The 22,690-nt window shown below is 35.6% G+C and overlaps 1 protein-coding gene across 2 annotated transcripts in view; it reads left to right on the top strand.

The window, feature by feature from the left end:
• Positions 1-2,000: 2,000 nt before the first annotated feature.
• The window catches only part of CNTNAP4 (contactin associated protein family member 4), a 249,726-nt gene continuing 229,036 nt past the window's right edge, over positions 2,001-22,690 (top strand). For both annotated transcript variants that reach the window (XM_054810562.1, XM_054810561.1), the window contains exon 1: positions 2,001-2,231. In XM_054810562.1, the coding sequence (XP_054666537.1) occupies positions 2,147-2,231 (85 nt within the window). In that variant the 5' untranslated portion in view covers positions 2,001-2,146. The remainder of the gene's footprint in view (positions 2,232-22,690) is intronic.

Here is a 22,690-nt window from a genome sequence, read left to right as displayed (position 1 = left end):
TTTATGCTCATATTAATTTAGTCAGAAGGTCAATATTAACTCAAGGAAATATATGACAAAGAAATCCAGCCTATGGACAAGTTACTCTATAGTTGTACTAAACTCTGGAAATAGAGTTTAGAATTTGAGGGAAGATTTAGGAGAGCTAGGAGGCAGGTTATGATCCACATAATCTTTAATACAGTTTCTTCATGCCTTTTTCATACAAATAAAAGTTGATATGGAGGAGAGGAAGACTGGATGCACAACAGATTACCTTAACTTCCCCTGAATCTTTCTGCCCAGTATGGTAATTTAGAAATTTTAATCTTAATCATGCTAATTTGCTATTTTAAAAAGAATGTAATTAAAAGCTGCATTAAGCACTTTTCAAAATATTTTTCATTGTTAAGCATTTTTATTTCTGATGTTTTGGCCATGCCTTGAATATATTTTTGTAAAACCTAAATTAGTCTGGCTGAGATAGCGTGAAACCAAAATGCAGCTTACTCTTCCTTCTCTGGTTGAATCAGTGCATCCTTCAAGGGCCGAGGAAGTTGGTTTATACAAGCAACTAAAGTTCAGGAGCTTCTAGGTCTTAATTCACATTTCATCTCTGTCCCACAGTTGTCCCTGACACCAAACAGTTCTACATGGCAATTTGCATTAAATTCCACAGTCTCTGCAACTTGCAAGAAGGAAACTCAGCAGTGTGCTGTCTAGTGTCTGACCCATAGATACAAGAATCCTTTTGGATGCATAAAGCTGTTGGTTTATTTGAGCTCCTGAACAGTCCACTTGAAGTAGGAAGACAAAGCTCGAGCCACTGCGCTTAATTTGTAATTGCTAAATCTGATGTTTGTGCACCTCATGGTAACTAGGAATGTCCTTTTGTAGTGCACTGTCATAATAATTTCTGCCTAATATAAAGACAGACTGTACAGTGGAAGCCATCCAGAAGTAGCAGTGATGGAATCACTGATATGGTCCTTTAACGGAGCCTTTGCCCTCATTAGTGTCAGGAGTTCGCTAATAAGCAAGTTATTCCTCATACTTGAGCACTGTAACTTTTTTATAGTTAACAAACACAGCAATTTAGCCTGTTTTGCAAAAACACTTTTAGGATATAGTTTAAATATAATGACCTAAAATTCCTCTGAACCTCTTTCCCAAATGAAGCTCTTTCCCAATGGAAAGTAAGTACAAACATTAGGACAGTTCAAAGACATCTTCCTCTTTGCAAAAGTATAGAAAGCAAAATGTGCTCTATGTGGGTATTTGGGGGCTAAGGTTTTTTTGGGAAAGCTTGGCACAATCGTATGTTTATATTATAAGTGTTTACTCTCAGGAGTTGAGAATGTAATTCTTTAATGTCAGTATTAATAGCAATAAACCTGAGCAGGGTCATTCATGGTGAATTTTTCTGAGGGGCAGCCGATCGGTCCTACATTCACTTTGTAAGTAAAGGCAGACCGCTCTTTTTACTTGTAAGCTTAGGTTCTCTATTACAGGCAAAATGTGTTCATTCAGAAATGCAGAACTTGTAATGCTTTCACAGCTGAAAGTGTAAAAAATTACCACGCTGAAAACAAAACCCACGAGGAACGGCAGCATGCACAGCTAGTACTCCCTCCTATACCTCCCATTCCCCCCCCCCAAAAAAAAAAAAAAAAAAAAAGAAAAGATAATGAGAAAGAACTGTCCAGAGCGAGCACCCAGCAAGCAGCTGTGTGTCAGTGCTCATGTGCTGGCTGCTCAGTCTTATTGTCTGGCGTTCAGCAGAGCCCCACATTTCCTACCTGTCACCGCAAGGGGTGTCCAGGACGCGCGGCGAGCGCCGGCCTTCAGTCACCGCGCGGTGCAGGGGAGCCTGGCAGTTTAGCCCTGAGTGATCCGGTGAAATTGAAGGAGATATTCTCGCTGCTGCTCTTCAGGGATTGCTGTTGTTAGAGGGAAAAGCAGATTTGGAGAGGGGGGTGGGGGTGGGTGGTGTGCGTGTGCATGTGTGAGGAGATGCGGAGTGCATTTGACTGAGGTGTCTGGCCACTGGGAAGCACTGCGAGAAGAGGCAGAGAGAGGCAGTGAGAAGAGGCAGGAGCAGGACTGAAGTACAGAGCAGCTCTTTCCCAATACTCTGGTTCTTTTGGGTGCCTCAGTGAATGTGAACATGGATTCTGTCACTGAAATCTTCTTGAAGCTGCTGTTTCTCCTATCTGTTCATAACTGGCACACGGCAGTGGCAGAGAATAAATGTAAGTACTGCATACGATTTAAAACTCAATCCAGAGTGTTTTGAAAACTTCTAGGATATTTTATTTGCATTTTGAATAGATATTATTTTTTGAGACAAATGCTTGCTGCCTTGAAATCCTGACAGCAAGTTTCTAGGCTGAAAATGTTCTAAAACCCTTCTACAGATTTTTTGTCATGAGTCTATGTACAGAATATCATTTATAAAGCTTACAGTCTAAGAGTATCTGAAAGCAGCATTTTACTAAGGGATGCATGTTCAGCCCCATTTTCATTTTTGTTTTCTGTTTGTAAGTGCAGCATTTTCCAAGGAATTGTGTCTTCCGTGGAAATTCCTGGCAGATTTCTGTTGTGTATTGTTTCAGCTTGGTCTTTAGCAATTTATAATTTTGAAAGCTGGTATCTGCATCTCCTGAATTAAGCTGGCACTCAAATAACTCTAATGGACATTACTGTGCAGTTCAAGAGCGATACAGATATAACAAGGAAAAATGTGGATAGCAAGACTTTATGGTCTCTGCATTGATTGCTTAAGGAGTATTGTTCATGCATGACTAAAGAAGAGAACGCTATCAGTTCCAGCAGAAAGTTTTTTTTTTTTTAAAAAAAAGAGTAATTCATAGTTAGCCAGTAGGGTGGTATTGCAAAATAGTGATTACAATTTTAAAGACAATCTGCCCTCTAGGAGGCAAATCTGATATATAACTGAAAATCTCCGTTTTCGGTGTGGAATTAGATTAATTACCTTTAAATTAAAAAAGAAAAGAAAAAACTTATCAAGAAACTAATTTTCAGGGGTTTTATCATAGTCCTGAGCTATTCTTTTTCCATTTGATTCAGCTTCGGCAAGCTGAATGAAGGATTTCATTTTGCATACATGTGGTGGAGCAGTGGGCTAAATGCCAGATGCTTATAACATGAACTGAGCATATTTTCTCCCTTTCCTCGTAAGGCACTGGTTGTGCATCACAGGAATGGGGAGGGCAGGAGCAATGCCTCTATGGGAAGAAAGTGCATGCCAAAGCAGAGAGGAATGTTCAGGAATAACCTTACAGCCCAGTGGCAGGGTACAGCTCACTGGAAACATTTGAGCAATGGCAGAGAAGTTTGAAGTGCTCTATGGGTCTACAGCCTAGGGTTTTGCATATGGATGGTTTGTAAACTAAACATGCTCCCATGAGCCAGACATTCACATTGCAGCACCAAAATGATCTTGTGCTGTCATTCAGTAATGATATCTCATTTGATACTCAAGTGCACAGTGTAGCCCTAAACATGAATACTAAGTTCCTCTTGTTAAACACCCTGCTGCAATCCAACCACAGCTTTAATTCTCTTCATCATTCTGCATTGTACGGTTTATGAATACATCCATTTTCACAAGACCATGATAATTGAATTGCACATTAATAGCATTTGGCACTATGCACAAAACTAAATCAGTTGCTTACAGGGAGGCATATTAAAACCATTGCAAAAAAGACTTGCATCATACAGCAAAGCAGTAAAGCACTAGAGGTCACTCTTACAATTTAGGAAGCAAGGTTTGAGGAAAAGGCTCAAGCTTTTTCCTAATACAGAATTATGCAGGGTAAAGCAAATCAGGTATGAAATGCATTTACTACTGGCTTTCTCAAATACTTCTCAAAAACAAGCCAAACTCAATTGCAATATCAATGAGTGACATGAATGAACAGATTTTTTCACACATATGCTTTTACTTATAAATGTATACTATTTTTATTTATGAATAAGTCCTAAATCCTATGTCAAAACACTCAACTGAAAAAGTAAGAACTCTCTCCATGCTACAGGCAAGGAAACTGATTGTGGGAAGAGTAAATGAAATTATTTAAATTAAGAAGGCGTGAGGGTTAACGTGAAGATAACTTGGCCAATCTAATGCATATTATTCCTTTTCTATATCTAATCTTGAAAAAAAATTAAAATCTTTTTATATATGCTATTTTTGGAATTGAACATTTCTGTGGGAGAGTTAGTTTGTTTTAAAAGTGACAGTTTCGATCTCAAGTATCAAGGTATGAATTTGGTTAGTGTGTTAGGTTTCATAAAATAACCTCAGGAGAAAAGGTTTCTCATAATTACTGATTACAGTACATGCTGCAGCCATTATCTACTCAGTTGAATTTACTTTACTCATTTCTTCTTGAGAAGTTGACCAGGTATTGAAATACTTTTCAGTAGGTGGTTCTACTATTGGCTTTAATGCATTCAAATACGTTTACAAAACCAGGTGAAGTTTGGTTTTCTTGCATGAATTTCGATGGCTGGATTGTCCAGCAGGCTGCCAATCATCAAAGAAAATAGGATGGTTTTTTAATTGTTCCTCTAAATGAATCTATTTTTCTTATTTTAATTTTATGGTTTGTTCTTTATTATCAGATCATGAATACCTAAGTTTTGCTTTGTTCTTCCTCAGACCAGCAGCTATTAAGAAAAGACCAAAGACCTTTACACTTCACCTTGAAGTTACTAATGTTATGTTGCTAATGTTACTACGTCAGTTGTATAAAGAAAATTTCTTGGATCAAAAATTGGTGTGTTCTGAATGATTTCTGTCTTAAAGGAATCACAGTGTTCCTCTTTTGAGTAAATTGATTTCGAAGTTCTTAGGTTGTCTGAAGGTGACAGACCATATCATCTAGAATATGAATGTTCATTTCCGGGTTTTTATTTTGGGGTTTTTTTTTGGTTGGTTGGTTGGATTTTTTTCCCCTGAAAAATAATGCTGACACTTCCAACAAAGAGAGGTAATAATTGCTGCTGGAAACTCAAATCTTTTAAAAGTTCTGTGGTAGTGCTGCTTCGTGCTTTCCTATGCTTTCTTCCTCCCAAAGAATTGCACTTCCAAAGCAGTTGAAAGAAGTTTGAAGTGCACAGCCCTAAGTAAGTAACTGTGTAAGGTCAAGTGTGAGTTTTAAATGAAGGATTAAAGCAAGTGCTCCTGTAGGGGTTTTTTTCACTGGAGATAGGAAACATTTTTATTTTATTGGGAACTGTCTCTACAGCTGTAAATCAGCAAGTTACTAAATCAGCCCTTGAGAACTTGCCAGAAATTGGTACTTCAATAGGTGCAGCACATTTTTTAAAAAACTCTCTAAAACTGAAGTGTTGCACAAAACATAATTAAACCCTCTACACATATCAACTCAACTGTGACTGAAAATTATTAAGGTTAATTTTGACAGTGAATGGAAATAAAGGGAACGAATTAGGAACTTTCCCTGTAAATTCTCACCTCTTTATACTTACTTCTCTTTATTAAAACTCTCCAGTTTTGAAGAAGCTTTTATCAATTCAGATTTTAATATTTGCACTGCAATGATGATATTTTCTATAAATTCATTATTAATATTATTAGTAGTTATTATTTTTAAATATCAGGGATTTCTTGCTAATGCTACAATATAAGACCTACTCTAAAGCTGATAGAGAATGACCGTTAATGATGCTGAAGTTTTCAACCAGAGAACTGAGTGATCACGTACTTTGATTATATTTGCAGATGCAAGTCATTGTACAAGTAATATCCCCCAGGAAGGGATTACTTGTTACAAGTAAAATATGGTATCTTAAATTAGAAAATAATTTTATTCTGATGTTAATCAATGGTACCAAACAGTTCTGTAGACTACCTGACAACTTTATGGAATCGCTTTAAAAAAACACTAAAATGCTGTTTATCACAAAAAAATTAAATTAAAATGTAATTCTTTACCATTAGTTTGTGGTTGATGTGAACTGTAGAGGAGGAGAAAGTAAAAACTTCCTTTATTTTCTTTTAGCCTCATTAAATATTTATCTTCTGTTTATTATTATCTATCTCTGCTCTGAGGTAGCAATGGAGACCCCATCAGAGATCAGGCCATCTCTGGGCAATTATTTACATGAATAAAACATTACAGACATCTCTAGTATATTTTGCATGTTTTTAGTACAGTACCATCAAAAGCTTGTATCAACATCAAATCTAAACCAGTATCAATGGAAAAATCTATCAAAATATATTTCAGACTTTCAAGGTTGAGAATTCACAGAAAGGCCTTGGGTTGATTACACTGAGTATAATCAACAATTTGCATCCCATTGCTCTAGGCTTTGAAATTCCCATGAACATATTTGTCCCCAGGCTCAGTCAGCAGGATGGATAAAGCAAATTTTGTCATAATTGATGGATAGTGACAGACAAGTAATGACATTCTCGAAGTGGGATAGAATCAACCATAAAAAGAAAATGCAGTAGGTTATATGTAAAGTGTGCTGTCAGTGCTAGTAATAAAATTTGCATTATGTGTTAGGATCTACTGTGTTTTAGTTAAGTACCAGTTAGGAGTTCCAGGGTAATGACTAACTTCTTCACATCTGGATAATTCTGCAATCAGGACCATTGTCCTTTCTTACATGGTAAGTAGATGTAAGCACACATCTATGTTCATCCACAAGAAAGACAACCTTTAAATAAGGTGTTGTATCCAATTACCTATATCTCACAAAATCATGTATGCCTCTGTCATTGTACATGAGGTACAATGCTCAAGCTTAGTATTTTTTCTGAATGCTTCTATGCTGCAGTAGAAAACAACAGTTTCTCATATATTAATATATATCATAAGATATATTTGACAGGATTCTGCCTACTGATTCATCTTCTGTAAGAACTTCAACAATCACAATTTCAAAGTTTCAAACAAGTTTATCTAGGGAAAAAAATAGGTCAAATCTCTCCCCCATCCCTTCTCACCTCCACTGCCTTTCCACCCCAAACAAGCAAATCAAAGAATACTTCTTTCAGATATTTATTTTCTTTTCCCGCAAAACGACCCTGTGCTTTGCTGCTACTTGCAAGTTTCAGAGTCTAGTGTGCAGTATTGCACAGAATTAGAGCTCTTTTGTGGGAAAGCTAGAACTTCTTCTCAGTGCTTTTATATATTTATAAAATGCAGAGAGCAGTTAACAGTGTAATAACAGAGGTGGGGACAGTGAGATACATCACTAATTTAAAGGGCTCTCCTTCCTAGAACATACCAGGCAACTTATTAAGAATTAGAAAGAAATATCAAATATTGAAAATATTCATGCCTGTCAGTGACTCCAGAAGTACACATTAACTTTGTTTAAGAGGTTTCTGAAGTGAAAAGTTAAAATTTGGTCTTCTCTGTCAGTTTTCAGTTGTTATATGAAGAGGGAAGGAAAACCAAAACAATAGTGATAACATTGATTTTACAAGTTTCTGTACAATTGCTGAATTGTACAGAATTGTACATTTAATTGTTAAATATGACTAAGGTTAAATGTTTCAGTAGGTTGATCTGGTAGTTCTTGAACATAAAGTACTTTTTTTAATTTACAGCTTGTAACTTTTGCAGTCAGGGCCTGTGCATGACTTCTAGATTAAAATTGAAAAAAAGAGATATATGTCTCTCAGTACACTAGCATGTATTACGTAAATGTCATGACAAAAGCTGTCTCTCTAAAGCTGAAATTAATAGAAAATGTATAGAAGATACAGCACGTTGTCACGAAGAAAATGGTTTTGCTTTACTTGTTTGTAAATAGTGATGCAGCTGTAATGCTAGGGCTTAACCAATTGCGGTTAACTGAAATTTTAACCCTACAGTGCTTTATACATATGTATTTAACCATGCTTACTTATCTGTTGTGTGTTTGTGTTTCGTATATGTGCAAGTATAGCATTACAGACTAATGTTTGTCAAAGGAATACCCTATAGATCTCCTTCCATCAGTTGAAGCCTATGCCAGTAACCTTGAGTTAAATGTGAAATGCAGAGGAGGGTTGGTGTCCAATTATTTTGCTTTTCAGAAGATACTTTTCAGTGTTTATTATAAATTGCTATGCTATTTTTTAGTAAGCAAAATGTCATGTGGACTGGGAGGTAAAAATGATACTGTTATATCCTACTTAATGAGTATTGTCAGTGTAATAATTTGAAAAGTGATTGAAATCCTGGAAACTTCTGACATTTTAAGTAGATTAAAATTAGCAACTACAGAATTATTATTTAAATACCATACTCACTTAATAGACTAGTGAAGAAAACTACCTCTAGGGTTTTAATTCTCAAAGGATAGAGAAAAAATATGGTTAGGAAATCTATCCAGCTGGGTAGCGGGTCTAATTACTTTTTTATTAAGTAGATCTCGTTATTTGGTTGTGCTCAAGAATAAACTATTGCTTGTTCCTTGCTGTTAGAGTGCCTGTTTGTTTCTATAACAATCTTTTAGCAATTAACATATTTACATATGTGGTCTTGAGGGAAAAATAGATTAGAAACCGCATGCTGGAATATTTGAATTTATTCCTATTACTTGATATAATTCTTTATTCAGCCAATTGATGAAGAAGATCTTGCTCTTTTTCAGGCATTTATGTGTCCACTTTTAAATCTAAATAGAAAGTATTTTTCAAAACCTAAGTTGTTCCTAAAAATATTATTTTATAAAGATTTTTTCCCGATTACATTTAAAAATTGCCACTAAAAATCCTCAGCTGTATCTGGTTGACCTGTTCAGAGTTATTGTGAAAATATAACTTTAAAGAATATTCTAAACCACAAAAAATGAACTCTCATAATGTGGTGAAACAGGGTACAAAAAATATTACTCAGATGCCATATAACCTAATAAAAAACCTTACTAGGAGAGCAAACAGAGTAAATTATTATTAGAGAAGGTCTAGAGCAGAGGTGTTGAACAAGACAGCAAGAGTAAGACTTTCACAGGGTAACACGCACCATGAAAGTGATGCCGTAGACAGGCTGAGTTGCATACAGGGACCCTGAATCACTTTGGTTAATTCACCCACAGCATTGTGCCATATCCACTGTTGCATTAGACTGGATATGTCCAACATGGATATTCTGTAAGTATCTGAAAGTTTTGAGGAGAGGAGAGGGAAAAGTTTTTTTCTTCAGGATTATGCATTACGGTAGAGGTCATATACTGTTTACTGCTATGCAGTATTAATAAGAAAATACTAATTTGAATCTGGAAGATGTTTTGAATTAGAAATAACTATATAGGAGCAGCAGAAGGGAGATTTTTCCTGAATTTTCACTGCTTTATTTATTAGCAAATATGCTTTACTTTTGAGATATATAATGAACTCTGATGGCTTCTGCTGAGACAGGAAAATTGGGATTTATCTGTCTAAAATTAAAAATCTGAAACTTGGATGTTTGCTTCTGAGCTAGCTAAGTTCCTTTTTAGTCATATGAGAAAAAATAGTCCTTATAGGAAGAAGTCATGCAGAAGATGGAAAGAGAAATCACAGGCAAACTTAATTATCTAGTATAAGGCGATTTGCAACGTAGAAGTGCCATTTGTCTCATCACTGATTATGACTCTGAGTCTAGATAACTAGGTCAGCTGTAAGCTTTGTAGACGTCAGAACTTACATGAGATGGGTTTCAGTTCCATCAAAATATTCTACTCTAACTGAATGTTAGAAAAAAGTATATCAAGCTGTACTGATTGCCTTGTACAGTAATCACTGGCTGTACCCAATGCGTTCGTGTTTGGTGTTGAAGCTCCCAGAGTGTCCCTTGTCTGTGTTTCAGTAAGTGGATTCTCCTTGATTTCCCAAGGGTTGAGGCTGCTGCGTAGATAGTCCTAGACAAAACATAGGGACTAAGTGAGGAGCTGGAAATGTTCTACCAGTGAGAGCATCTTTCACTCCTGAAAGGATGAAATATACAGGTATTTTGACCATATGCAATGTTCTGGTAAAGTGAAAAATCTTATTAAGTTAAATAACTGGAGTTGTCCGTTCTACCTATCAGGGACAGTTTGACCTTTCTGCCCCTTCTACAAACCATGATTAAACCTCCATTTTAACCCAATCTTGTCAAAACTTTTTTTTTTCTTGTAAAGAAAGCATAGAGTGAAAAGAGACTATATTATGAACAAAATCAGCAGAATACTACAGCATTTCTTTTTATAAAACTGTAATAAAATAGATAAAAGTATCTTGGTACCTTTATGGTTACTTTAAAGCTTTTTTACTATCCAGCATCTAATGATGGTTATAGGTTGACTGTTATACAGGATAGAAAGCCCTTTTATGCTCCAAGCCAGCAAACTGTGGCTCTCACTGCAACTTCTTTTCCCGATAATGACAGGAAGTCTATCTACTGTGCAGCAGTCTAGTTTGCAGTAGTTTTGTAATCATGGTGAGACTTACCATTCTTTTTTTAGGGGAAAAAAAAAAAAAAAAAAACCCCTGTAGTAACTAAGATTTTTTTTTTTTTTTTTTAAATCAATGAGAAAAGAGACTGCGTCTCAATGTCCTTATTCAACTAAAGCTCCTAGGGAAATCAATGGGAGCTTTGCCTAAATAAATATTGAATAAAAGCTTTAGAAAGAATGAGCTGAATATTCATTCAACAGTGATATGCTGCATAGTTTGAATATAACTGGTCTCTTTATTTCATTTCTATGTACTAGTCTTTCAATTTTGCCTTGTTTGGAGGACTCAGATACAGAACTCTGTAACAAACAAGAATTACTCATTTGTTGCACTTGACAAAAAATAAATATGAGGAGAAAAAGACATTTAGAATTTTAGCTAGTTCCTGTGGTTAGGGAATTTATATGCCTGCAGTGAAAAACTGCTGCTCTGTTTTTCTGAACCAATGATAACATTTTTTTTTAAATCATCAAGATGATTGATTTTAATTTTCAAGGGCAAAATAGCCCCTCAAAACTTAGTACTTTCAGGAGTATCTGAACGCAGTGGAGCACACTGGAGGTTGCTGAGCTCTGCCCTCCAATTGACAAGGTGCGTTGCAGTAAGTCTTAGTTTTATCAGCCTAAATGTGGAAATTGTAGGGCTGTTTTTCAGCACAACATGCTGGTGTGCTCCAGAGTGCCACTGTACCCTGCAGTGATTACACTTCTGTCCTCAAGAAAAGTCTGTCTCAGAGTCTGCTTTTCCGCAGAGTAGACATGTTCTCCAATAATTAAGACTGAGAACAGATCTCTTGGAGAGAGGAGGGATCGCCAGAAAACTTGTTTGCAAATACTAACCCATGAATTTAGCTTGTTTACTATTACATAAAACATATCTGTAAATATAAATGTATGCCATTGAATATGTTTCTTTCCCTGTAAAATAGGAGAAACAGATCCAGAGTGTTTTGTGGTCTCATTTCCTAATGTACTTTTGGAAGGTCTGGATGACAGTGATGAGCCTGGCACAAGAAGAGGACTGTGACAGGGTTTTGCTCATGACATAGTTCTGTAGAAATGTTATTCTGACTTCAGCAAGTAATTAAGTAAAACAAAATACAGAAAGAATTCAATGATGGATGAATCAGCTATCAAACCTTTGTCTGGATTTAATAGCCACACTGTTGCTGTAAGAGACGATTAGTGTAGTTTTTTCATCTCAGTGAAACTTACAGCACATATGGCAATAAATAAATGTAAAACTCTCAGATGTCTTAGACATAGGTGACAGGTGAAAGGTAACTATCACACTCTCCTGAAGAAGCCTTTAAGATATGTTAGGAAAGGTATAAGTTTCTATTGCAGGAGATCACTTTTTACCACCTACTCCTCGTCTATTGTTAACGTGCTTTGGGGCATGATGACTTCTTTCTCTTTTTTCTCTTTCCTCCCTGAGGGCTCAAAAAACCTCATCTGTACTCAACTGTAAACTTGTTTTGACTTTTGTGAACTGTGATTATCTCATAGATCATTCTTATGCTGTATAGCTGTGCTTTACTGTGTCCTGATTCATTCTCCTTGGACAGGAAAACAAAGAATTTAAGAGATAGAGACTGGGGAAGAAGATGATTGATGTGCACGTACCAATATGCACATTTTTGTGTCATGTGCAATGAAGGGTTGTTACTTTTGAACCCTTTGCAAAATGTCTTCAACTATTTGCTCGCTTGCTATAGCCCAGAAGTGGTAAATATCCAGTCAGATTGCCCAAATTTTGAGCAATGGATAAGACATGCATTCACAGTTATGCTGAACTTGATCTCTATTATCCTTATGATACTGTGGTAGAAAGTAAGCTTTTTTCCACCATAATGTTTTCAGGGGGGTGGGGGTTGGTGTGGATCTACCATGGCAAAGATTCTTTTTTTCTTTCTTTCTTTCTTTCTTTCTTTCTTTCTTTCTTTCTTTCTTTCTTTCTTTCTTTCTTTCTTTCTTTCTTTCTTTCTTTCTTTCTTTCTTTCTTTCTTTCTTTCTTTCTCTCTTTTTCTCTTTTTCTCTTTCTTTCTTTCTTTCTTTCTTTCTTTCTTTCTTTCTTTCTTTCCCTCTTCTCTTCTCTTCTCTTCTCTTCTCTTCTCTTCTCTTCTCTTCTCTTCTCTTCTCTTCTCTTCTCTTTCTTTGTTCTCTTCTCTTTCTTTCTTCTCTTTCTTCTCTTTCTTTCTTCTCTTTCTTCTCTTTCTTCTCTTTCTTTCTCTTTTTCTTTCTTTTTCTTTTTTCTTTTCTTTCTTTTCTTTTTCTTTCTTTTCTTTCTTTTCTCTTTTCTCTTTCTCTCTCTCTTTCGCTTCCTCTTTCGCTTTCTCGCTTTCTTGCTTTCTCTCTGTCTCTGTCTCTTTTTCTTTCTCTCTTTCCTTCTTTCTCTTTCTTTCTTTCTTTCTTTCTTTCTTTCTTTCTCTTCCTTTCTTCCTTTCTTTCCTTTCTTTCCTCTCTTTCCTCTCTTTTCTCTTTTCTCTTTTCTCTCTTTCTCTCTTTCTCTTTCTCTCTCTTTCTCTCTTTCTCTTTCTCTTTCTTGCTTTCTTTCTCTCTCTTTCTCTCTTTCTCTCTCTTTCTCTCTCTTTCTCGCTTTCTCTCTTTCTTTCTCTCTGTCTCTTTCTTTTTCTTTCTTTCTCTCTTTCTTTCTTTCTTTCTTTCTTTCTTTCTTTCTTTCTTTCTTTCTTTCTTTCTTCTTCTTTCTCCTTCCTTCCTTCCTCCCTCCCTCCCTCGCTCCCTCCCTTCCTCCCTTCCTCCCTCCCTCCCTCCCTCCCTTCCTCCCTCCCTCCCTCCCTTCCTCCCTTCCTTCCTCCCTTCCTTCCTTCCTTCCTTCCTTCCTTCCTTCCTTCCTTCCTCCCTTCCTCCCTTCCTCCCTTCCTCCCTTCCTCCCTCCCTCCCTCCCTCCCTTCCTTCGTTCTTTCCTTCATTCTTTCTCTCTCTCTCCCTGCAATTACTGCCTAGAAATTTGACAACATTTTGTTTCTTGGGAAGGGTGGTAATGTATTCTCTGTAGATATTCTAGGTAAGGACAGATTGAGAAATTCTAACAGAGAATTCTCTGATCTAACTCTCACCTCTAGTAAAGTGTGTATGTGTCATGGAGGTACTGAAGGGGGTAGTTTCTGTTTTGATGTTTCTAATATATTTTCGTAATGTCTCGGTGGATGTATTTCTAAGATATTGCCACAGGTGCTGAAAATGTATGTTGAGCGGAATCAAATTATGTCAAGTTTAAGTGTGTGGTTGTGCATACTTGAACATTATAGATTGAAAGGCGTGATTCAAAAATCTACCAGTGAACTAGTATTGGTAAAATGATAATATGATGGATCACAATGGCTTACTTAGGAAATGCTGAATATGATGTTCATATTAACATGTTTGTTTTTATAGTTTTTTATAGTTAATTGTATCCATATCTTATTGAATGCTTTAACTTCTTATCAGAGGATTTTTTTAATGAGCAATTCATCTTGCACACCTGTATTGTTGTTTGATAGTAGCAGAGGTGTTATGATTTACTTATTCCATATCTATTTAATTATTTATATTATTTTTATGGCTTTAATTAATGTAGAAGTACATTTGGAAAACATCATCTCAAGTTGGATATGTCTCCTTTTCTCAGTCATTCCAGTTGGATAAATGTATCACAAAATAATCTTAAACCTGGAAGACTCAGGCTCATGAGGATTTTGAAATATTCCTGTGATCCTTATCTTCCTACTCTGCCACTTGCCAGTAGAGAGGTATGTGTAGGAGAAAGCGGTGGCGAAGGAGTTCCTCTGACTTTGGAACCGCACAGATAAAACCATGTTAAAACCACACTTGCAGTTATGGACAGTTTCAGTCAGAAAATCAGGTACTATTCAGTGCAAAATCCTTTTTCAGAATTGAACACTGTAAAATACTGAATGTTTCTTACACTGTAATCTCTCATAAAACATGACCAGGTAAATGGGTGGTAAATGGCAGTGGGTGGTAAGCACTCAGTGTGTTACCCACTTGGAATATAAAGGGTGGTCTATTTTATAGTATTCTTTAATGTCTGCCTAAAAATGTTTGAAAGAGTCTCATGATTCACTTAAATTTCTTCTAATCAAATAATTAATTGTGATTTTTCTCGCAATTAATCTTTGTCATCACTCAAAGAAGAAATCATATACCAGATCACTGAGTACTATCTGTAGTAGAACATGGACTTTGTCATGAAAAAGGAGTTGTGTTATTCTTTCAGACTGAACGGAGATTTTATTTTCAAAGCCTGGCTGCAAGACTCAGAAGAAAATTAAACATCCTTTAAAATAGTAAGTGGTGTCCTACTAGTTAAACTACTGTTGGTTAATTTTTATTGTACCCCTCAAGGTGAGTTAAACTCGTTTGTGCCTTTTAAAAAAAAAAGAGAGAAAATACGAACAATGCATTGCTGAGAATCCTGCTGCAGTAAGTGGTTCTAAAAGGAGTCTGCAAAGATGCCTCATGAGCAGACACCTTATATACACTTGCCCCAGCACCAGTCCTGTAAGCGGTTGCATGGCATACCTCAGCCTGCCCTCGGGTCCGTCCCTTGGCCCAGACCTGCGGCCCAAAGGTTGCCCCTGAGAGCTTGCTGGTATTCCAGGATGGCTACAAGACAACGCGGAGTCATTCTGTTCTGGCTTTCTTGCTCCTGTTTAACCTCTTCTGCAGTTGGGCCTTCTTGCTCTCCGTGTCAGATCATTTCTCGGTCATAAATTTACCACTGCTGAGCAGTTACAATTTGAATTTCCCCTTCACTACTCTTGTGCAGCTTTTTAGATTTTTTTTTTTAATTATACTTGAGAAGTCTGATTCTGTGGCTTGTTTGTTAAAATAGAATTTCCAGCAGACTGACATATAATACTGCTGTTGAAGGTCTAGAATGTGGACATGAGCAAAACACAGATGTCCATGGCTTAGTCTACTATGTTTTCTAAAGAAATTTTAAAGTAAAGATGCCTGGCCCAAATTTTTGAAGGACTTGAAAATTCAGTAATCTACTTAGAAATATTTGCACTTTCTTAATGTGCAGAAAATGTTTACAGAAACAATATTTTGAGCATTGTGTGGTTTTGGGTTTTGTCGGGGGGGGTTTTAGGGTTTTTTTGTTTGATGTGTTGGGGTTTTTTAATTGACTCAAGTTTAGATTTTTTCCAAGGCTGAAGTTTCCTGTAGTAGGAAATAATGTTACATGATTAATCAAAACAAAAGTTTGTAGATCAGTGTCAGTGACACTGTATTTTGTAAACTCCCTCCATTCCCTTTTGCAGGCATCAGAAATTCAGATGCCAGATTGTTTCTTTTTACTGTGGCCTCATTTTTTTTCCCAAGAGTTGGAACTATCTCTATTTCTGACATGGTTTGGCAGCCAAGACTAGCCTTGGTTACTCTGCTCTTTACCATTTCTTACTGCTAGTGAGAAATGTGGCGTTTTCGTAGTGATATGAGTAGATGGAGATAGATCATTCCAGCTTGGAAGTCTTGCAGGTACTTGAATATTTGAAGCAACAACTCATAAAAAAGGGAAGAGCCTGATAGTCACTTAAAACGCGTACTGCTGATTGCTCATCTGTAACACATCATCTTCTGTGCTAGCAAATGGGTTTATTCACAAAGGTTGGTTGTGCATCTCAATATTCTTTGCATGTTGCTAGCTTGTATAGTTTTTATGCTGTTGTTTGGTATCATACACCTTCTGTGAAACTCCAGTATTCAAACAATTAAACAAAATGAAAGCTTTCCAAGGATTTTTTTTTTTTTAAGATCTTATCTTTGTAATTGTGGAACAGAGAATAAAAACATTTAATGAGTTATCTCAGTTAAGGCATGAACAATCTGCACGCAGGTCTCAAGGATTTCAAGTGTGAGTCCCATTCTGGGCTTCCAGTCCTGGCTGTTGAAGGACTTCAGCAGGGACCTAGCTGATGTCAGCACCTGTAAAACAGCAAGACCTTTTAAAAATAACTGCCTGATTTTTCCCTTTCTCAGAGTACTTGTGCGTCTTAGTTAGTTTTGGTTTTTGATTTCAGAATTGATTGTAGTATCAGGTAACTTCTGTCCTTATTGCTCAAAATCTGGGAATAAAAAACCCAAAACACAAAAAAGAAAGAACTCTTTATCATTTAATTCTCACAAGTTAATAATATTCTTATGCGTAATATCAATGAATTCTTTAGGCTGGCAAGATTGTACTTGTAACTGTGTACTTGCAAATCTAGATGTAAACATTGACTTTGTATAGAGGTGGGGTGTGTATGATTTTTTTTATAATAAATCATGATTTTAAAATTTATTTTAATGAAAATATTTACCATATGTTTGCATCTTTTGAATGTGCTTCACACTGCAGAGCTCTCTTTGACCTCTATTTTGTGCTCAGTTTTTAGATGGCTTTCCTATTATGCTCATGGGTAACTGCATATGTGAATTTAATACAGGACACAAGTAGTTTAATTGCAGATGTCAATGCAGAACCTGCCTAAGGATGATAAGTAAAAGATCTATTGTTGCTCCTCTGAGTAAGTTTCAGAGTTAATTTTGATACACATTCAGAGAAAAAATATAAATGCAGAACATCCTGCACAAACATTTTCGGGGGCGGGGGGGGAGGTTTGGATGTCTATATGCTACTGTGTGTTGAGATCACATCTGTAATAAGTGATGCATTTCCAAATGACAGAAAGCTCCTTTTTAATGCCTCTTTTTCTTTCATTAGTAGCAGTTTTGACCATTTCTTGGTTCTTTCATGTCACACCATTGAACAGAGGCTTTTTCTTTTCTTTTTTCTTTTTTTTTTGTAGTGAAAACACTGGTTTGTGTCAAAAGAGGAGATAAACAACCATGACAGTTAGGAAAGGATGATTTTTATTACGACTTCTAGTGGCAATTCATGTTATCTTTATCAGATTGGTGGATTCCATTTACATGGTGAGCAGGAGTCCAGATGGAGAGCGTTCCTGATTGGTCTCTGTGGGATTTTCTGAGCAAGGCACGTTACAGAGTATGCTGCCACTTCATGCCTTCTGTAGGTTGCAAACTACAGAAGCTAGCAAAGCTTTGCCAACAGCCAAATGTTGACGGTTTTTTTATGGGTATGGGTGGGTAAGTGCTTCAAAACACATATAATGTTTCTGCTTTTAGGAAGAATATCAACATTCTGGCTATTCCTTCTGGTTTAATTATATTTTGGCATAATTATAACAAGTAGATACCATACAATTATGAACTTTGGACTGTGTCTTGTCTTAAAATTTTTCACATTGACTATAAACTTTCAAAAAAACATGGCAACTCCTTTTTATTGATCTTGTCTTAGGTCTGCCTTTATGTTTTAGAGAAACTGATTGGACATTCCTGATTATGCAAGTGCATGTGGTACATGTAGCATAACTGGTTTCCTTCCTCTGTCCATTTGCAATGTCTTTGCTTCAGCAGAGAGTTTCTCGTGAAGTTCTGTTAGGCAGATTATAGTTCTGCTATATGTACCACAACAGCAAGTGAAACTGTACAATTGGTTTTTGACCATGTAGTATAACTTCAAGAGTCCATTGATGTCAAAACCTTATCTTCATATTTACGTCTTTCATAGTGCAGTATTCAGTCAAAAGCCCCAAAACATAGCTGCTTCCCTCACCACCCCATCTGCCCATGCCATCAGTTTAAGGTATTGATTTAATAGCAAGAAACACATGGTCTGATATTAGTTAGGCACTTTTTTGAAGAGAAAATGGGTAGATAATACATTACTACTTAGGGCAGAAGCATTCATCGGAATGACAAGATGAGCTTTATTTTAATACTGGATAAATTCATTAAGCAATAATGAAATGCAGTGTTTTTCTAGGCACCATGCTATGTTAGGAGATCATTCCATTTATTTTCTTTAAAGGTGAATCACATTTCTTTAAGCAGGCCAACAAGATAAGGCCTACAGCAAAACACAAACCTTTTGGCTTTGCAGTGATATTTACAACTATATAGGGAAACGTGAGGAGGCTGTGCTAAATAGAAGTGTCCAGCGAGGGATTTCCTCTCCATTAGCATGCAAAGACTGCTCTTGCTGAAAAGGATGAAGAAAGACTTGAGAAGCTAGGGTCAAGAGAGAAGTGAATGAATTCTATCCAACAATGAATACTTTTCAGAAAAAGGAGCCCATAGTTGTGCTATCTACTGTACCTTTGAGGTTTCAGTGTTTGCCAAGAGATTAAGATTTTATCATCTTCAGCCCAAAATGATCCTTTTATTTATAGCTTAAGTAAACAAAACAGTAGAAGCTCATACAAAATTTTCATTCTACTAAAAAATTGACATGCTGATAAGAGGTGTAATAATTTAGCTAACAAAGTCAGAGCTTTGTGGGTTGGTCTCCTAACTGTGAAGGCAAATTTCTCTCCAACTCCAATCTTTTTTGTTAAAAAAGAGTTATTGGACTGCAAGATTAATTCTGTAAATAAATCAAAAATTAAATTATGCCTCAAAGGCCTTATAACTTCTTTTAAAACAATTTTTAAATGTGGTATTTATGAAGATTCTTTTGGAATATTACTTTTATACAGTATTTCAGGTCTATTGCAACATGGGGGAAGTGTAATAAAGACATTTTTTTCTTTCTTATTTTTCTGTCTATCTTTGCTAGATCTCATAATAATTTTGCAATATTTTACTCCAGGAATAAGTGGAAAGGAGGGATCTTTTGCATTACCTGTGGTTCTCATTGTTTCAGATAGGCAGCCTCATTAGCTTTATTTATGTTATACTCACATAAGTATAATACTATAAACAATCTAAATAAAGCAAGAGCTCTTCAGGCTGATTATCCATATGTCCATCCAATACCCCTCAAGGGACAACAATTGTAGTGCACTTGCAAAATTTTAATAATCATTAGGTGCAAGCTGTTGATTTTCATTAAAAGCTCCATTTTTAAATTTCTATATTTTCTGTTTCATGTGACTTGACTTTACCAGTCTATTATATTGCTTTGCAGTGTGTTATTATTTCAATAGAATTCTATCATTCATCTGAGAACAAGCCATCAGTAATGCTGAATTTTGTTTTCTATCCCACTACTTTATTCTTCCTTGTTAATGTGTAATGTAAAATGTGAAAACTACCCATGAAAAAGGAACTTATACATTTCTATAAGTCCCCTTATGCAGAGTGTACAAAATCCTGATTTATTTTGTGCTCTCTCTTTCTTGTCTGCCCAAATGATTGAGGGTTGTTGATGAGATGCTACCCACTACCACTGGCCTACACTAAATTGTTTATATCCATATCTTTGAGGCTGGGGTGTGGATTTGTAATTCTTCATGTTGTGACAGCAATTGAATGTCATAAATTTTAAGCATCCACTTGATTTTTCATAGTTGTTCATACTGGTAGGTAATTTTATGTCATCTTATGACTGACTAATACACTTCAGTCATGTCTATCTAATGAGCTTCTGACTTGTGCTGAAATTCTTGTTATTTCCTGTCAAGTACATGACCTTGTACTTTCTGGTGCCGGATTTCATTCTATTTCTGTTACTCTGTCACCATCTAGTTCTTTCTCACGGTATCTTGACTCTGCTCTGTATTGATGACACCTCCTAATTTTACAGGGAGATGAATTCATAAACATATCTCTATATTTTTGTTCCAGGGTCTTAATGAAATTAAGGAATGCCTTGGTTCCCAGACTGTTAATTCCCATGCAGTTTGATTCTCCCCTTCTCGGTATCTCCCATTACCATTTTATTTTCTTTATGCAGTATGTAGCTTCTTTTCTCATCTGCTCATGAATGACTAGCAATTTCCCATGCAACAATAGATAAAATCAGCCACTGCTTTTCAATGTAAAAATTGCCTGTCATGGAAACCCATAGATTACTTTGACATGATCTACACTAGATAACCTTTGTTCCATTTGATCTAGTTTTCCATTTACCTCCATTTCCTTAAATTTTCTTTCCTTTCAGAATTGTTCTAAAGTCTCACATATTATTGAAGTCAGATTTACAGATTTTTACTGCTTGCTTTGCAACCCTTCTACCTTCCTTGCCTCTTCCTTTCTGTATTTATACTACACAGGGTATTGTCCAGTTATTCACTACCAATTCTCCCTGATAGATTAGTTTACAGTACTTGTTTCTGGATCTGTGGTATCTTGTATCAGGTTTTCAGATTTCAAGAATACAGACTTTATTCTGAATAGAGCTGGGGTGTTATAATCCACTGCCACTATTTTTTTTTTTTTATTATTTGTTCAAATTATCCATCCTGCCTCTGTCCCTTTGGTCATCAATCACACCTCAAATATTTTGAGAGAGACTGTTATACAACTTCGTAGCTAACATCATATTTGAGGAGAAACAAAGAAATTTCACATTTGTTATTAAATACTTTCATGTTTAAGTAATATGAACTTTGGAAATGTTTCTGGGATTATTGCTTCTAAAAATACTTTGCATATACTTAATTTTATATTTGCTTTTCATTATATTATGATGGAACAATTCAATTTAATTTTGTACTATTGGTTTTTCTTTTACCAGATTTCTTAAGCTGGTTAAATCAAGTAATATACCTGAGCTGCTGCAAGTCAATAAATGGTTTTAATTTAATAAAAATACCTAGTAAAAATGAAGACCACTCACTACACAAAAAGAAATGTAACACAGCAGTGAGCTCTGTCTAATCTCCTAAATATGTTGTGCCCGAAAGAAATGTTTTGGTTGTGTAGTATATTATTTAAACACCTTTTTTAAAAAATAAGAAGTTCTTGTGTAGAGTTTTTTTCATATTCTTAAATTTGTTGTAAAAGTTATTGATCTGTGCCAGTCAGCCAATTAAGTGTTTTTTAAATGTTACATGGAACGTCACCAAGTGTAAAATTTGATTGTCTGTAAGTATCTGTGTTTGCATATCTATATATAACACATACATTAATAACTGTAAATAATTATGATAGTAGCAGATGGACATTTATCTATATGAAACAGGGGAAACCACTATGTTTTTCTGGAAAGATCCAGTTTTGAACCTCTCTTAATATGTATAAACTTAAAAGAAAACAATTAAATTGTGCTGCATTGTAACAGTAATGGCCCATCATTTTGAATAAATACAAGCAGTTAAATGTAATGATTGTTTTATGGAAATTACTTTGGCTCATTCCCAATTTTTAGGGTACTTTTATTATGTAAATTTAAATAACTTTTAGCTAAAAATTACATTAAACAACAATATGAGTAGTATAATAGTACCTCATTGAATTAAACTGAAAAAGACTTGCCAGTGGATTATATTAAAATGTGTGTTTTATATGACATTCAGTCCCATAAGGTGACTATCCTGAGATACTGTTTCTTTGCTATTTATCTTATATTCCTTTGATAATATAGGCTGGGTGGCTGTTTCTCTACTTGACTTAGGGTTTTGTTTGGTTGGTTTTTCGTTTACATAAAGGAAAAGATTAATGTTCCATAGCAACCCAGTGCCTTCCCAACCCTGAAAAAAAATAAAGAAAGGAAAATTAATGATACTGTGTAATTGACTTGGGTTTTTACCAACTTTCAGACTGTAAATTTTTGAGACTTTTATGAGGAGAAAACATAGTGTTTTTACTTCTACCTTGAAATGCTAAAACTCCTAAAAATTTTGACTTGCTGTAGATTAAGTTTCAGCAGATTGCACTTGTATTGACTATTACTAAAAAATCCTGGGAAATAAAGGGTTACTTATCCACCTCCCATGTGTATCTCTGCTTTTCATGGTTTTTTTTTTTGGGGGGGGGGGCAGATTTTGATTTTTGTTTTATTTCCTGAGAGGCCCACCATGAGCTCTCCTGCTAAAGGCCAAGGTTCTTAGGACTCTGTGAAATGACGATTATAAAACTTACTTGCAGGCAGTCAAAACTTGAGCTTTTTTGCAAGCTCTCAGTCTTGATATAGCCTTCTCAAACCTTGGTTTTTCCCATTAATATTTAAGACATGATCAGTACATTCCTTCAGTCACCACACACACTGATTTTATATGTGTGTGTGCATGCGTATATGCTATTCTCTACTATAGTGGAGAAAAATTCTTTTTCTACTCTTTTAAGCTTTATTTCTCTCTCACATTAAAAAAACCCAAAACTGATGAGGACAATGAATAACAAAAAGAAAAACTGATAGTAAGATCTTACATGATCATAAAATGATTACACTCCTGCGAATAAGGTTTTC

The sequence above is a fragment of the Grus americana genome, chromosome Z (genome assembly GCF_028858705.1).
Source record: "Grus americana isolate bGruAme1 chromosome Z, bGruAme1.mat, whole genome shotgun sequence".
Lineage (NCBI taxonomy): Eukaryota > Metazoa > Chordata > Aves > Gruiformes > Gruidae > Grus > Grus americana.
Note: the sequence above shows the minus strand (reverse complement) of the source record. Positions and strands in the feature narration are given on the sequence as shown.